The sequence below is a fragment of the Cyrtonyx montezumae genome, unplaced genomic scaffold, assembly GCF_038088225.1.
Source record: "Cyrtonyx montezumae isolate F1298 unplaced genomic scaffold, pur_monq_1.0 scaffold_1, whole genome shotgun sequence".
NCBI classification, from domain to species: Eukaryota; Metazoa; Chordata; class Aves; order Galliformes; family Odontophoridae; genus Cyrtonyx; species Cyrtonyx montezumae.
In genome coordinates this window covers 15,129,975-15,145,612 of record NW_027071825.1, presented here as the reverse complement: position 1 = coordinate 15,145,612, position 15,638 = coordinate 15,129,975, and the positions used below count along the sequence as shown (strand labels likewise).

General features: G+C 38.8%; 1 protein-coding gene across 2 annotated transcripts in view; it reads left to right on the top strand.

The window, feature by feature from the left end:
* The window catches only part of TGFBR3 (transforming growth factor beta receptor 3), a 108,773-nt gene extending 94,236 nt beyond the window's left edge, over nucleotides 1-14,537 (top strand). For both annotated transcript variants that reach the window (XM_065741474.1, XM_065741464.1), the window contains exons 14-17: nucleotides 755-872; nucleotides 5,010-5,045; nucleotides 7,149-7,256; nucleotides 13,406-14,537. In XM_065741474.1, coding sequence (XP_065597546.1) covers nucleotides 755-872; nucleotides 5,010-5,045; nucleotides 7,149-7,256; nucleotides 13,406-13,524 — 381 coding nt within the window. In that variant the 3' untranslated portion in view covers nucleotides 13,525-14,537. The remainder of the gene's footprint in view (nucleotides 1-754; nucleotides 873-5,009; nucleotides 5,046-7,148; nucleotides 7,257-13,405) is intronic.
* Nucleotides 14,538-15,638: the final 1,101 nt, after the last annotated feature.

Below are 15,638 nucleotides of genomic sequence, written 5' to 3'. Positions count from 1 at the left end.
GCAGACAATGGTAGCTTTAACTTCCAAACCCACGTGTGATACTCGGTAATCTTGCAAGTGTGTTTGACTGTCCTTTCATGAATTGTGAGATAAGCTTATCTCAGTACAGCTTGGGTAGAAAGTAACTCAGTACCAGTATGTCTGCTACATTTCGGTACTACATCATCTCATGTGTTTTTACAGCAAACAGTCCTGCACTACTTTACTGATTCTAAATAAAATTCGCATTCTGTCTGAAATTTTACAGAAGATAATCACCAAATTTTGCTTTATGAGTAATGATTATGGTTTAAATTCATTACCAGAGAATGTATTCCAAGAACTTTGAATTCATATTTATTTTTGATGACTTCTGCAGACTGCCCTCAAAATATATGTTTTAAATATTATTTGTCATTACTGGGCAGTATGTATTTATAGCTACAGTTTTTTAAACTGTTTTTATAAAATGTTATCCTAAAGAAAAATAATTACTACAACTGAACTTCAATAATAACACTCTAGAAATAAAATAATAACACTTAGAAGCCTTGGAGGATTCTTAGTGAATGCAGAGGTTGCATCCTGAAGCTCTCTGAAGGATTATTTTTGCCTGTATGTCATGCAGATATTTTTTGGAAGTTCTCCTATGTTTTTTAGTAAACAGTATTTGATAAAACTTATAAGGAAACAACTGTGCAGCTGGCAGAGCTGGACTGACAGACACTGATGTTTGAGCAACTCTGACCTCACTCACTGTTCTTTCCATCTGCAGTGTGTTCCTCCTGATGAAGCTTGTACTTCTCTGAATGTGGATATGATCTTGGCCATGATGCACAACAAAAAAACCTTCACCAAGCCTCTTGTAATAACTCATGAGGGAAAATCAGAAGGTGTGAAAATGGGCTTCACTTGTTTAATAAAACTGTATATATTATATTGTGTTATATATAGCCATTTGAAATGGGGTTAAAAGAAAAGTACTCCAAGAATGAAGCATCTTGTGGTAGTACAGGGTCAGTAACTTGTTATTTGTTTAGACTTTTCCCTGGCAGAATTCATCATGGCAATTTGTTGCCCACTAGTGTTTCCAGCAACTTCTTGTTGCTCAGAGGTCAATGGCAGTAATCTGTCCCCTGCTGTACCACTTCTTTATTGTGTCTATAAGTATGTATCTAGGAATAACAGCAGTAGAATTACAAAGTTTTGAGAATGCTAAAGCCCAGTAAGTTTGTAAAGCAAGTGGGTGGCCACTGGAAAGAAACTTATTAGATTGTTGGACAATAAAGAGAAAAAGATGAGCTTTTATGCAACTCCCTTTTTATACACTTCAGGTACGTTTATTTCAGTGGAGGTTTTTGATAAGCATTCACATCTTTCATGGAGTAATTTTATTACTGCTTTTGGTTTAATTGTTGGAGCAACTTGTTGTTGCTTATCTTTAATGTCTCTTTCAAGTACAAGAAAACTGAAAGATAATTTTCCCATCCTAAACCTACATAGTTCCGAGCAGCATGCATCTCTAATATGATAGATTTTTTTGTGTGTGTGTCTGTCATATTTTAGAAATAATAAGCATGGTTTTAGTACCTTAATGTAAAGATTTGCTTTAATCTGAAGGGTAGCAAATACAAGTGAACTAAACTCAGTTCTGCACCCGTATCTAGTAGAGAAGTTCTCTAATTCATGTTAGTGAAAGCTGTATCTATCTACAGACAGTTTGGAACCTCTGAGGAGCTCTAGTTTTGTGAAACAGCAGTGCTCAGCTGACAAAAATGGCATCGTGAGAATATACTCTAGCTTAAGGATATGCCCTGTGCTTTTCTAAAGTAACAGAAACTGAGAACTACTTCCAGTTTCATTTAGTTTGAAATTTCTTGATGAATCCCTCTGACAACAGCATCAGTCATGATTTGATGTATTCATAGAAGGAGAAGATGTACGTGCATTATCTTTTCCTTTTGTATAAGCATGGCAGTTTAATTAGTAAGCTCTAGTAGCTTTATGTCCATATCAAAATCTTACAATTGTGTACAAAGGCCACTTGAAATTTTTGAATGCTTTTCAGGTCATGTCTAAGGATGGGGATGAGAAGTCTTTTAACCTCCATTGTACAGTGTGAGATTTTTAGTTTTCAAAGAATTTATAGTACAGCATTGCTATGGAACTTAAGGAACGAATGTTTCTATTTAACTTTAAAGGACAGCTAATGATTTATTTTACAAGTTTCTTGTTAATACAGGTAAAATCCACAGTGAATTAAAAGGAAGTAATAGATTTGTCGATGTGACACAGCTTAAATCTCTACTTTGGGCCTGATTCTGTGCTCTTCCTTTTTACAGAGCTCATGTTTTTTCATTTGGTTTTCTATTGGAGATGAGTAAATCCCCTAACTGAAGTTCATCTTTCAATAAACGGACTTATACTCTGAGCTCTCTTGCCCTTCTGATGTGTGGAGCATTGTGTGCAGCTCTCATCTAGGACTGCGCTGAGAATGTTGCCTTTGTGAGAGGCACAAGGTCTTAGTGTGCAAAGAAGAGCTAAATTTATAAAGATTAGTTGCAAGACAACGATGTGATAGAGTATTTTGTTGCATCGTGGGTGATTTAGTCTAATTGTGGGATGTTCCATGGAAATCTCCCCCAGCATGTCACAGCTTTCAGACGTAATACAAAGTGGCACATTAACAACGCGGCTTTGTTGGTATGCAGTTGTTCAGCAGTGAATCAAATGACGCCTTTCTAAAAGTACAGACCGATGCATCTAAGTAAGATTTGCAGAATAAATCACATTGCATTACTGAACAGAGGAATTTACATCTCAGAGGTGGTGTTCATAATTATTTTTCACATGAACAGGTCAGCTTTCATTGTTGTAGACCATAACCAGTATTGCAGCTGCTCTGTAAGCCAAGTGAAGGAGTCATGTACTTGTAATTTCAAAAGTCTTACCTTTGTAATGTTTAGTTTATTTTTTTCTTCAGATCTTACGACTGTCATTGATCCTGATAGAAATCCCAACTGTCTTATCTGTATGAGACTAATTGTTTCTCCCTTACTAGTATTATTACTGTTTTATACAGGCTCAGTTACATACACTGTTACGGTGGATCTCAGTGGAAGTGTCTAAAAGCTTCATGTCATGTTCTTTCCATATGTGTCATCCCTGTCCCAATTCAGTGAAATGCACATAGCTGTAGCCATTTAAATTCTTGGAAATATTTGCCCTTCTGTTGAAATAGTCTACCAAATTCATTATTCAAATTTCTGAAACTTCAGATTGTTATTTCAGCAAAAGGAAGTCAAGCTGAACAGCTAACAGGTGCCTCTGTTCTGAAAAAGTATAGAGCATCATAAGTGTTTAAAAGCCAGTAGCTGCTTTCTCTGGACTTCAAGGATTCCCACTGCTCCCATGTTGCTCTGAGCAACCCACATTAAAATAACATGAAAAAACTGAATCAGTAGGGGGAACTGATAGTGAGCTACATGGCCTTTTATTGATTAGGGGCCTTTATATTCTTTGTATGGAGGCCAATGATAGAACGTATGTGGAAAATTAATTCTCCTCTTATCTTGGAAGGCATGTTGTTGGCACTTGGGGCCAGTAGAGTATTTAGACAGATAGTGCCTTTAGCCATGTTTGTACTGTGGATTGCTCCCTGGTTTCAGTCCAGCCTTCCTCCAAAATGTTACATTCAGTTATGTGTGGAAAAGCTTCCCCAAGCCCTCTTCTCTCACCTGTTTCCTACTACTGTTCCACCTGTTTCTTACTATCCTGCTGAGAGTGGCTGAAGGAGATAACCATGCATTAGAACAACTGAATGTAATGTAGTTTAAGGATAAAATGCTATTTGGATACTGTAGGCACACGTGTCTGAGAGTGTAATGCCCTTATAGGATATTGCTGTCAGTTTAGTACTGCTGCTTGAGTTTAAGAAGCTAGGAAAACTCTCTTGGTTTATGAACACTTTAAACAAATAACATTTATTTTCAGTTTTTTTTTGCACCACTGTGTTTATGTTGCAAATGCACTTGTTTTACTTTTTGGTCCCTGAAGATATAAAAATAAGTACTGGGGCACTGTCTTAACAAATCGTTTTGCACTATTGCACTGAATATTCTCAAATATTGCCAGAATTTATATAAGATCCCTAGGTTACTGGGCAGTACAGAAGCAAACTCTGCAGCTAACCAAACAAAGACATAGATCTGAAGCCAGAATCTCTGGCTCTTCTGCTTGAGGTGGCATTCTTGGAGAAAGATAAGAGGAGACAGTTAAGCAAAAGAAGAGAGAATTCTTCATTTCTTAATGTGTATTTACTTAATCTCTTTCTGCTACATGCTGATAACAATGATGATAATGCCAAGAATAATAACTTTAGTTTAATAGCTATGATCTTTGACTTCTTGTATGTATTTAAACCAAACCAGACAACCCACCACCACTAAAAAAACAAACAAACAAAAAAAAAAAACAGTGTTCAAAACAGAATACCTACTAGGAATTAGGCCAATGCATGAATCAACATGTATTCATGCAGTTTGGATGGACAAATGTATATTATGCCACAATAGTGATTTTTCCTTCAGAGATGATAGCCATTTGTTGTTCTGGTTTGGTTTTGGTGATTTAGCATGCTGGTGTCTCATGTTTGTGACTGGTCAGTAGCCAGATGAAAGCAATGGCTTTAGGACAGCCCTTGTAATCTGTGCTCATTTAAGAGCTCCTCATACGAGTTATTAGACTTACTGCAGGTTAGCACTGATGATATCTGGGTGGGAAGTTGTAACATACTTGCCAGCAAATCACACGTTGCGTGAATGTAGTTCATGCTATGATGTTTCTCTGAGGAATGGTAATATATGAATGGAATTTTTCTAGGCTGAGCAAGATTTGGACTGGTTTTCCCAAAGTTTTTGGTTTTAAAGATTGCAGTTAATTATTTCTGCCTGATCAGATCCTGAAGTTTACTTTCATAGTTTGGAGGCTCTGTGTAAAACTTTCTAATTTTTTTATTTGTTTTAAAACAGATTCTTCTCTTCCAAAATCAAACGTGAGGCAGCCATGTAAGTAACTCATCAACCTATTTCTTTAAAGCCTTAAACTTTTGTCTAAGAAAATTATCTTCAAGCTTTCTGAATGATGTGTTTGTGGGTGAGTTTGTTAAATTCTGGGACAGGAGAGAGTTCTGCTAGGTGCTGCTAAAGGCATTCCCACTGATCTTTAGAGAGAAGGGCTGTAATTGTATGTATATGTGAAAACTGGATTTGGGAAAACACTGCTTGGACTTATGACTTATTTGCCAATGTGTGTGTTATTTCCCCCATCTCTGCCAAGGCTACTGCTTCCCAATACAAGAGTTTCAACAGCAATACCATCTTAAGGAGCTCCTGTATTGTATTGCAAGCCTCACTCCTACATTGCACTGCAATTGCTGGCATCTTCAATTACTATGGCACCAGCAATTGTAACTCATGCTCTAGATGAGATCACTGAGTTGATGTGGGTTCATTTATTTGTTTTTGCCCTGCTGTCTTGATATAATGAATTTTATTTTTCGCTGTGGTCAATGACTGACCCTGGAGAGGGAGAAAAGGAGAGAAGCAGCACTAGGGGGCAAGAATAAACAGGAAGGTGAAGGTGATTTGCAGCTAAAATCAGGAATGAATGGAGAAGAGGGGAAATTAGAAGAGGAAGTGCAAAGAAGGTGTTTTTTTCCCCCCTCTATTTTTGTCCTCTTAGCTTTGGGACTGAATTTACTCTAACAAAGGTAATGAAAAATTATGATTCTACTGCATTAGCCTCTAGATGACTTTCTCATCTTCACTATGTCTTCTCAGAGGAAAGTATATGGGGCTGGTGCCTTATGGAAAAAGAACAGCTCAGCTGAGGAGGTTCTTTTCTGTTTTGCATTTAAAAAAGACCAAGTACAGATGAAGGAATGAGAAATAGTCCCATATTAGAAATGGGAGAAAAAAAATAGTCCCATATTAGAAATGGGAGAAAAGCCTTCTAAGCCACTATCCATCTAGTTTTGCACATGCAGACTTGGTCACAGGTGCCCAGACTGGATTCTGAAGGCCCTTGCCAACAGAAACTGCTGGAGATGACATTGAATGGAAATGGCCCTGAGGATCTCAGGAGCTGAGGGATGTCTGTGAGAATATCTGTTGAATGCAGGAACGTGTGTGGTTATTTCTAAAGTGAGGGTGCTGGTTGTGTTTTAAGAAGTGGAATTCTCCTGAAGGATACTACTGAGAAGATCTAGTCATTTCATTTCCTAGCCAGCTTTAGTCAGTGAAATGTTATTTGTTGGCCTAAGCCATTTCGTGTACTGGGAGACATTAAAAAATACTGAAACTAGTAATCCATCTTGTAAGAGAAGATTTCCCCCAAATGGCTGATTAAAGAGTGTTTTTGAAACATTTCTAATAACCAAAAAGAAAAAGATGAAAGCTGGAAGCTTTTTTGATGTTCAGCTCTGGGGCACTGTATCAAGGAAACAGATGCTGTTACCCTTGGAATGGTACTACAGAATTGCCTCTCCCCTAGAAAGTGATCTTGTGTGTGTGGTGGGGGTAGTGTTCTATTTCTGTGTTCTGGAATTAATTTCAGTTATTGTTTTTCACATCTGGCAATCTTTTCAATTGTTTCTATTTATGTTTTTGCTGACTTTTTGTTGGCATCTCTTTCCTCTTAACAGCAGTTCCGTTCTCCACCTAGAATTCAGACTGAACTTGCAGGAGATGTTGGGAAAAGTTTGCTTGAATATTAGGGCATTTTAATTAAAATAATCTTTTGCTGAAAAATCTCTGCCTCTGTGAAACACATTTTTAAGATAAAAGGATATTTCATTGAAAGTAACTTATTAAGAGCCAACTGAAAATGCTTAATTTTTGCAATGTGTTCCACATTTGGGTGTGCAGAGCTGAAGCTTTGCTTTGTGATGTAGAGCAGTTGGAATGAAGCCAGTCTCCAACAGCATCGTTTTTATTTCCTTGATGCTAATCCGCTGCACTGTTCCTTAAAATGGTGCTTAATTATCTATGAACTTAAACTAAAATAAAAACTAAACAACTTTTTCCATGAAAGTTGAAGAGTAAGTGTTGTTAAACACTGTTTGTCACTGGCAACATTAAAAGCCCTTTTTGTGTGTGTTTGCTTTTTAGCTGTGTTGTATGGCTTGGACACCCTGACCGTCGTGGGCATTGCCTTTGCAGCATTTGTAATTGGAGCCCTGCTAACAGGGGCACTGTGGTTCATCTACTCTCACACAGGTAAGCATAAGTGTTGTTAGTGACTTCTGTGTAGATCATGATGCAGGAAACGTAGTGTGGTGTGAGTCCTTGCAGTGAGGGAGGGGAAGGGAGCTAGCAAATAGCCATCTTGCCCTTGTTTCTCACTCGCTGTTCTCTGTGGGCAGTTCCTTGCAGGAACCTGTTGATATTAATGAACAGATGGGTACCTGCCCTGCCTTAATAGGAGATGTTATGTATTATGGAAATATTTTAAATTTTTAAAAATATCTTAAATGTGAGTCTTGACCTGGGATCTTGAGAGTAAAACTGAGTTTTCCTGGGTTGTGCATTATCATTAGTAGCATCTCTGTGTTTCAAATTAATTAGTATATCCGTTAATGTTTCTCTTTTGGTTTGCATACTACTTTTTCTGATTTATTAGTGTTGTTTTTATTTTTTAAGTTACTAAATTAGATTTCTGTGACTCAGGATGTGATGTGACCAGTGGGCTAAATGTCTGGAAGAATGCCTTACTTGCTTTGACGTTTTCTGAATATGACTAGGCTTAAAATGTTTCTCTTGGTTACATAGAAATTTTGCCTTGGCCATTTATTGCTCATCAGTTGTTGCACAAGATGGTAGAAGTCGTGGGTAATCTCATTTAGTTTAACCCAAGCAAGCAACCAAAAATGTGCCTGAAATTGATGTACCTCTTAGTGTCTCTTTCTCTCACTTTTTTCTGTACTATAGTGAGTTATCAGAAATCCAACACCATAAGAAGCAGAGTTTGTTTAGGGAGCTGTCTGTTTCATGACTTGATGTGGACAGAGGCTGGACAGAGATAAGGGCTTGCTTTGGGGTGTGTGACCTTGACTGCTTGTGGATTATTGAGTATCTCAGGATCTCTATAGCCTGCTGGACTCTCAGCTACTTCCATTTTTGACACTGCAAGAGTCTGCCAAGATCTCTGGGAGGTGGGGGGAGAATGTGAGGTCATTTATTCCAAAACTGTGCAGCTCTGGAGCCCTAGGATCATCCCATAGCACGTTACAGGGTACTGTGGGTTTTTCTCTGCATTTAAAACCTTATGGAAACTACATAAGTTTAAGAATCCGGCCCTGTTGGGTCAGTGCTGCTGTAAATATTATGACCCAGGAGCTTATGTTGATTTGGAAAAAATCTGTTTTATTTCCAGTTGACAGTGCAACAACTTTATATAAGCATTTTAATACTTCCCAATGCATCAGCTGTGCATGAAACTTCTTTGGAATTCAGAGGCAAATATGGAAACTGTAAATGCTGGGATCATAAGTATAAACAGTATTACCCTGCCCCTTATACTAATGTAACATTATGCAAGAAATGTAAATGTAATTTTGATGGGTAAATAGGTAATTTCCAAATAGGCAACACTTACTAACAAAAACAGTAAAACAGTTGTTAAATTAACATAGTTGGTTCTGTGTTTGTGGAAGTTGAGATTCTGTTCATATACAGAATCAACTGTAGACACATGTTATGTGTCAGTAATAACAGAAAACTCCGAAGCAGTGATAATCCTTCAGTAACAGCAAGACTTGGACCAATCCCATTAAAACTATTACATTAACAAAGTACATCAGTCATAGTTACCATGTAAAAGTAGAGAAGAAGACAGCTGCTCTGGCTTTGTGTTTAAGAGATGAAAATAAGTGGAGAAAAAGGCCTGACTAAGAGAAAAAAAATACTTAGAAGAAGAAAAAAAAAAAAAAGGAAGGATACACTGTAACTCATCACATCAGAGAAATGCAGCAGTAAGATGCGAAAATTATCTAGGAAGTTATCTGGGTTGGATTTTGAAAGTGAGCCCACTTTCCTGCACACAGAAATTTTCCACAACTAACAACTTGTATCTACAAAGCAGAACTTCAGCAGAGTACAGTGGAGGCTCTGGCAGGAACTGTCTCTTAGAGGACAACTGCTGTGACAGACGAGATAATCCAGCTACAGTGGAAACACCTGAGAAACAACTGCAGACTTATGAAAATAAGGAGGAAAAAAAAGTTATCTAAATATCATCTATGGAGTGGCCGTCTTTTGCTGTTACAGAATTCACACTCTGTTGTATTGTTCTTTGAAAAATCTTCTCATCTTTTGTTGCAAGTAACACTACATTTCTATTCTAACCTGTTATTTATTCCAAAAATTGGAAAAAGAGCTAACATCAAAATTGTGTATTTTAGTGATACCCAGAGAACAGGGAAAAGCTGCTACTGATGGAGAATGCCAGTTTGCCAATAATAAGGTTTGCTGATAGATTTCACCACTATGGCTCTATTGGCAGACACATTGTAGCATGGAGAAAGCTTTGTATGTGTGAGCTCCTTTATTCATTTGTATTGGCTGTTACCATCAAAACTTCAGTTGCCAACAAAAAAAGAACTAAAAATAAGTAGAATTTAATCTCAAAATATTGAGCAGGAATTATGTTTTGTTTTTCTCTCATTTAGGACTTTTGCTGTTTTCAGTGATTAAAAAATAAAAGATTTCTTCCAAAAGCATCAAAATTGTGCTTTAAAATTGTGCCAGGCTTTCTGAAACAATTCATTGCAGAGTACAGTTGTCCTAAGGTAAACAGGTAGTAAGAGAGGAGAAGAGAGAAGCTATCATTATAACCTTGGAGGAGGTATTTTAGCCTACCTTCTGCAAAAGGGGCTCCCTACTTTTGATCCTTTGTCCAGTTGATTAAAGGCCATGAAAATCAGCTGACAGCAATATGACTGGAGAGGGCTTAAGAACAAAGGGAAAGCAGCAGAGATTTGCTACAATTAAATGAAGAAACAAAAATTCTTGCAGTGTCTTAATTTCAGAAACCTTTCAGAATTAGCTATGAAAATATTAAGTGTCTGTCTTAAAAGGAATAATTGGCTGTGTTAAGGAAAGCACATGCATAAATCTGAGTTAGCGAGGCTGCTTAAAGGTGTAAACAGAAAGCTGTTACAGAGAATGTCAATCACTTCATTCTCTAAGGAAGTGCTTTTTTCTGCTTCAGACAGTGCTGCAAGTTGAAAGGATAGAATGTTCCAAAATCTGAGAAGTTAAAAGCCTCCCCCACTTCTCTTTTTTTTTTTTAATGGGATCTGATTTAAAATAAACTGACATAGCAACCAATTATATTTGGCAAATGGAGATAGAAAAGCAAACATTCAGACTTCCTGGACAGGGAGTACAACTGGCAGCTTTCCTAAGTGTGAATAATAAAGTGCATGTTGTCGCGCTCGGATGAGTAAAAGCTTGTTTACTGTCAATAGACATGTCCATTTTGAGTAGTCCTGGTTCAGTAATGTTGGATACATTAATCTGTTTACAAGACGACAGATGGGAAATGCCTCTTAAGCAATAATTTACATTTCTTTTAAGTCCATTTCATGAATATTCTTTAAAAATACTGTGTTGCAGCTTTGCTGGGTGTTTAGGAAATAAGATGTAGGAAAAATCAGCCAGTCCATGTACAGTTGCTGGTCTGTGTTTGTAACAGCACAGTGACAAAGTTTCTTTTCTTCAGTCCTTGAAAATTTATTCCACAGCTGATTGGGGTACGTGCGAGCTGCCAATAATGCTCTAGAGATGGCACTGAGGAGGAAATTGAATTCCAGTGGGGGATGCCAGTGAGGGACGGGCTGCCATCCCAAACTGAAGGGAAGTGCCTTTAGGACGCTTCCAAGATGAACTGAAAGGAGCAGGTAGTGCCGTAGGGATTGCACAGACTCACGTGGTGCCTGTCACTTTTCTGTAAAGAAAACAACACACGTTTAGCTTATAAATGAATTTCTGGTTAAATACATCCAGATTGCTCTGACACACTGACGCAGAGCCGTGTAACTGCGGTTTGTAAGTGGGTGACAGCGGGGGGGAGGCAGGGGCCCCACTAGGGGAGCCCGGCCGGAGCTGCGTCCTCCTGTGCTGCCAGCTGGGGTTAGCCCTCTGCTGCCTTCTGATGTTTTTCCTTCACTTATTTTGTCTTAGTGAAAGGCAGTTTGTTTATTGCTGCCTCTGTAAATATATCCTTTTGTATCAAGGAAGGAGGTCTCATGCACAAACAACTGGAGGAGAGGAGAGCAGCTAGGAGGGGGAAGCTTTCCAAACGAGGCTTATGAAAGTCTTTACAGTATGGTAACACAAAGCACTGATTTGATACAGCTTATTCTGATGAGTTATAAAGCTGTTTCTAATGCAAGTTAGAGGTGAAACACATTTTATGTGCAGATGGCTGGGGCTGGATTCTGACTTGTTGCCTGTAAGCAGAAGTCTGCATTTTGCTGATGAGCTATGTGAATATTTCTTACACTGTGGAGAACAGAATCCACTCACAAAAGTCAAGGCTCTACTCAGCATTTGTTTGGCCTCCTGGGCAATGAGTTTTAGTGGCTTAGTTGATTTGTTTTTTTTCTGTCCCTTCTTCTTTCCCTATCCCAAGAGAGAAGCGGGATGCAGGGCAGCTCTGTGTGCTCCGGAGCTGTGCCTGGGCTTACAGCTGTGGCTGCAGCACAAGCATGCAGTGACCCCAGCAATTCCCATTACAAAGAACACTTGCAGTCTCTGCTGTGAGAAATCCTCAGACCTCCCTTGTTCAGAGTAGGCTCTGAGGACCCTGCAGCCAGCAGAAGTATGTTTTCTTTATCTGGTGCAAGTCTGTTGGCTTTGGCCTGAGATGCAACATGTTAAGCACACACAGTCTCCTGGGTCCCTTCCTGAGGAGCACAGGATGCTAGAAGCTGGGCATGGAGCATGCCATGAGGCATCTACAGGAGAGCCTGTCCCTGCTCTGTGACCCTGTCACTGAAGTGCTTGCTCTGAGCAGGAAAGAATTGGACTCTACCTTTCTCCAGCTACTGGCAGACCTAGCCCATGGGATCAGATAACCTCCAGCAAGGCATTTGGCAGCAGCTCTGCAGTCCCCCTCAACTCATGACGCAGGAGTTCCACCAGCCTTTGGCTCTTCCTGATTATTTCTGCCCATGATCCTGCAAAACTGTTCCTTCTTGCGCCTTCGCTGAGAGGGTGGCTGTGTCTGTTAGTTGCCATGGGTTGTTCCATGGCTTCATGTGGCAATGATTTCTCTGTGACTGTGCTGAGATCTCAGACTTAATCTCCAGTCTATGATTATAGAGTCACAAAATGGCTCAGGTTGGAAGGGACCTTAAAGATCTAGTTCCATGCAGTGACAGTGTAAATCACATAAACTTCATTTTCACATCTGTTCTGAAGAGGCTGTTTTGCAATACTGCTACAAATGAGGTTGCAATAGTGAGCACTGAAACTTTAAAATAAATAACTGGGGCTTTTTTTTTTAAATATTATTTATGATTTCCTATGTGACCTCAATGTGATGTTTTGGGCATTTACTTTATGATACAATCCAGTAAGAGCTGGATTTCTTCCAGAGGATCCCTACCACATGTGCAGAAGGGACATGAAGACAGCAGACAAAATCTAGGTTTTACCAGGAGTCGTAAATCTGGCTTTAACTCCTGAGTGCTTGATTTGGCAATCCAGTTAACAATAGGCTTTTAATTTATTGTCAATAAACAATTTACAAGAAGCGGTGAGGCTTGTTCTCACTGAGTTGTAAGTGCTGCACATACTGTGGCAGTTGTAAGGGAACTTCCTACATGTTACATTCGGAGTACATCAAGTCAAGATTGCAGCATAGCCTGTTGTTTTCCTACACTAAGAAAATGGATCACGTCTCAGGATATGTGGTATCCTGCTGACTGATGAACTTTGTCTTTAGCTCCAGCTTCTCAGATATAGCAAATGTGCGTTGGAACAAAAGTCTGCATTTCACCAGCCTTTCTCCGTGGAACAGAAAAAGCTATGAAGTTGCCTGAATCACGTAATGAGACACACTTGAGTGATGGCTGGTGACAGAAGGTGGACACTGTCCATTTTGGTCATTTCAATTTGCTGCTTTTACAGTGATCAAGAAAACAGCAATACTATGTTCCCCATGTGCATAGTGATACTAAGGTAACAAAGTACAGTCACATTTTCAGCAGTACTTTGGGGTCTGACACCCAAAGCATTAGTTGTATGGAGAAAAAAACCACCAGAGGAAAAACTAGGAAGGAATGGAATATTTTCTATGACAACTAACATTCTCCGTTTCTCTCCTCCCATCTCCTTTTTTCCTCTCCTTTTTCCCTCAGGAGAAACAGCTGGAAGACGGCAGGTCCCTACATCCCCACCAGCCTCTGAGAACAGCAGCGCAGCACACAGCATCGGCAGCACACAGAGCACCCCTTGTTCCAGCAGCAGTGCAACCTAACTGTGGGGAGAGCAGCACTGAGGATCAGCAGAGGAGTGCAGAGGTTCAGATGACTGTGTATTGTTGACATCAGCATTTTAAAGCTCCAAGTTTGGTTCCTTTATGAAAAAGTGAGGATAGCTTGTTCTACACACACAAAAGAAGACTTATTTTCTTCTGTGGAAGCCACTATGTGTGTGTGTACATGGGTAAGCACAGCCTTTTGGATCTACAGCGTGTTGTGCTACATGTGACAAAGCTACTAATGTTATAGTACTGCAATCTGTTCTAGGGGTCTCTGGGCCCTCAATGTGAAATCTTTGCCAGTTTGGAAAAATGCTGCTTTGTCTGTTATGACGTTTTCTTTCCCTAAACCTTCTTATTGACACAAGGTATTCATTAAGGGGTTTCAAAAAGATAAGCAGAACAAAAATTATCTTAGGTCAAAAGATTTCTATTTGTGTAAGCAAGAAAGCCTCAAGGTCAAAACTCTTCGGTTAATAACATTTTATTACTACAGCTATGTTAGCAACTTATGGGTAACCTTTGTCTTGTTAAGCTTACAGCTACAGCATCTCATTTGCTTTTCTGTTGTGTTTGCAGCTTCAGGTTTGTTCCAATTATTTCTGTTTTAATACACGTTGATTTGGTTTTTGGAGAAGAGCACACTCTAACATTCCCTTTCCTGTTTTTCAGGCCAAAGCTCTTTAATAAGAGATGTTCTTTAATCTACTATACCAAATACAAACACACACAAACATTGAGACAAATAATGTTCTTGTGCACTAGTATAAATGTGTGTGTCCATTTAATGGCAGTGTCCTTATACAAATAGATGTGTGTCTGAATATTTAGGTCCAAACTTGTTAATTCAGCAACTGCAAAATTAGCTCAGCATGCCTTCCGTGGGTAAAACATAAAATTGATTATATCTGAAACAATTGGCTCTACAGTTTGTAATGGGTAGGTAGAGGAGATTAAAAAAAAGGTGGCTGTTCTACTCCTTTAGCTCCCCCCAAATTCCCCTTGAAATAAGAGAACGTGCAGTAGAGCCTATTGTTTTTGTAAAATGCCACCTATGAAACTAAGCTTTTCTCTTAAGATGTGTGTGCAGTTGTTTGTGCCAAATCATTATATGAAGATTACAATTCAACAGTCCCAAAGTAGTGGAAAAAGGTACTAATTATCTGAGGATTTTTTTTTTAGTTTATTGCCACAGCCTGACCTTTGACTAGATGCCAAATGAGAAGAAACAGTGTGTAATTTTTGTGTGATTTTTTGACTGTTATGTTGCCACTTTTTAATTTTAATGTGTCCTACTGATCTTTCTCCTTTATGGAATAATGAGCATTGTTTTCCTCTAAAAATAGGATGAGTAACTTTCACTGATTTTGGTAAAGATTACCTGTGTTTTGCAAGAGGAGAAGGGAATTCATTACACTAGAGTGATAGTCTGCTCTGAAGTCTGAGCTGCAGATTTCTTTTGCTGATTCTACACTTGTGCCTTGCTGATGCCAGGGCGGTCAAAGTGCAAGATATGCAATGGATGTTAAGCGCCCAGAGTTGGGTAGAAGAGTATTGCTCTATTTGAATCAGATTTGTTACTAATCCTGCAAACATTTATGCCTATGGGTAGCTACATGCATCATCTTGGTAGTGCATAAACATGCTCAGCTCTACAGCTTACTGATACTCTCAGAGTCAATAGAGACGTCCAGTGCATAGAGTTACACATGTGAAGACTGATTTGTGTTACTAGGCCAATGAGTAGTCCTGGAAACACCAGCAGGAATTGTCATGCAAGTGTGGTTGTACCCATGCACAGGGTGTGCAGGATTGGTTCTGAGGTGTCAGGAGGATGAGGGTGCTACCTGTGTGGTCGAAAAGAAAGCGCTTTGCCTAACCTTCAGCAGAATGTATTGTAAAAGCATATTCTATGTGTAAAGTCTTTAAAGATGTCTTCAGAGAAGACTAGAGTCTTTAAATTCAATCATAGCTATATTTTACTACATTAAATTTGTGTATAAAGATATATTTAAATGTTTTAGATAAATGTAAGCTACTCTATATGAAATGTTTAATTTCAGTTACTGTGAAATTTACGTACTCTGTAAATTCTTTCCCCATTTTAACCC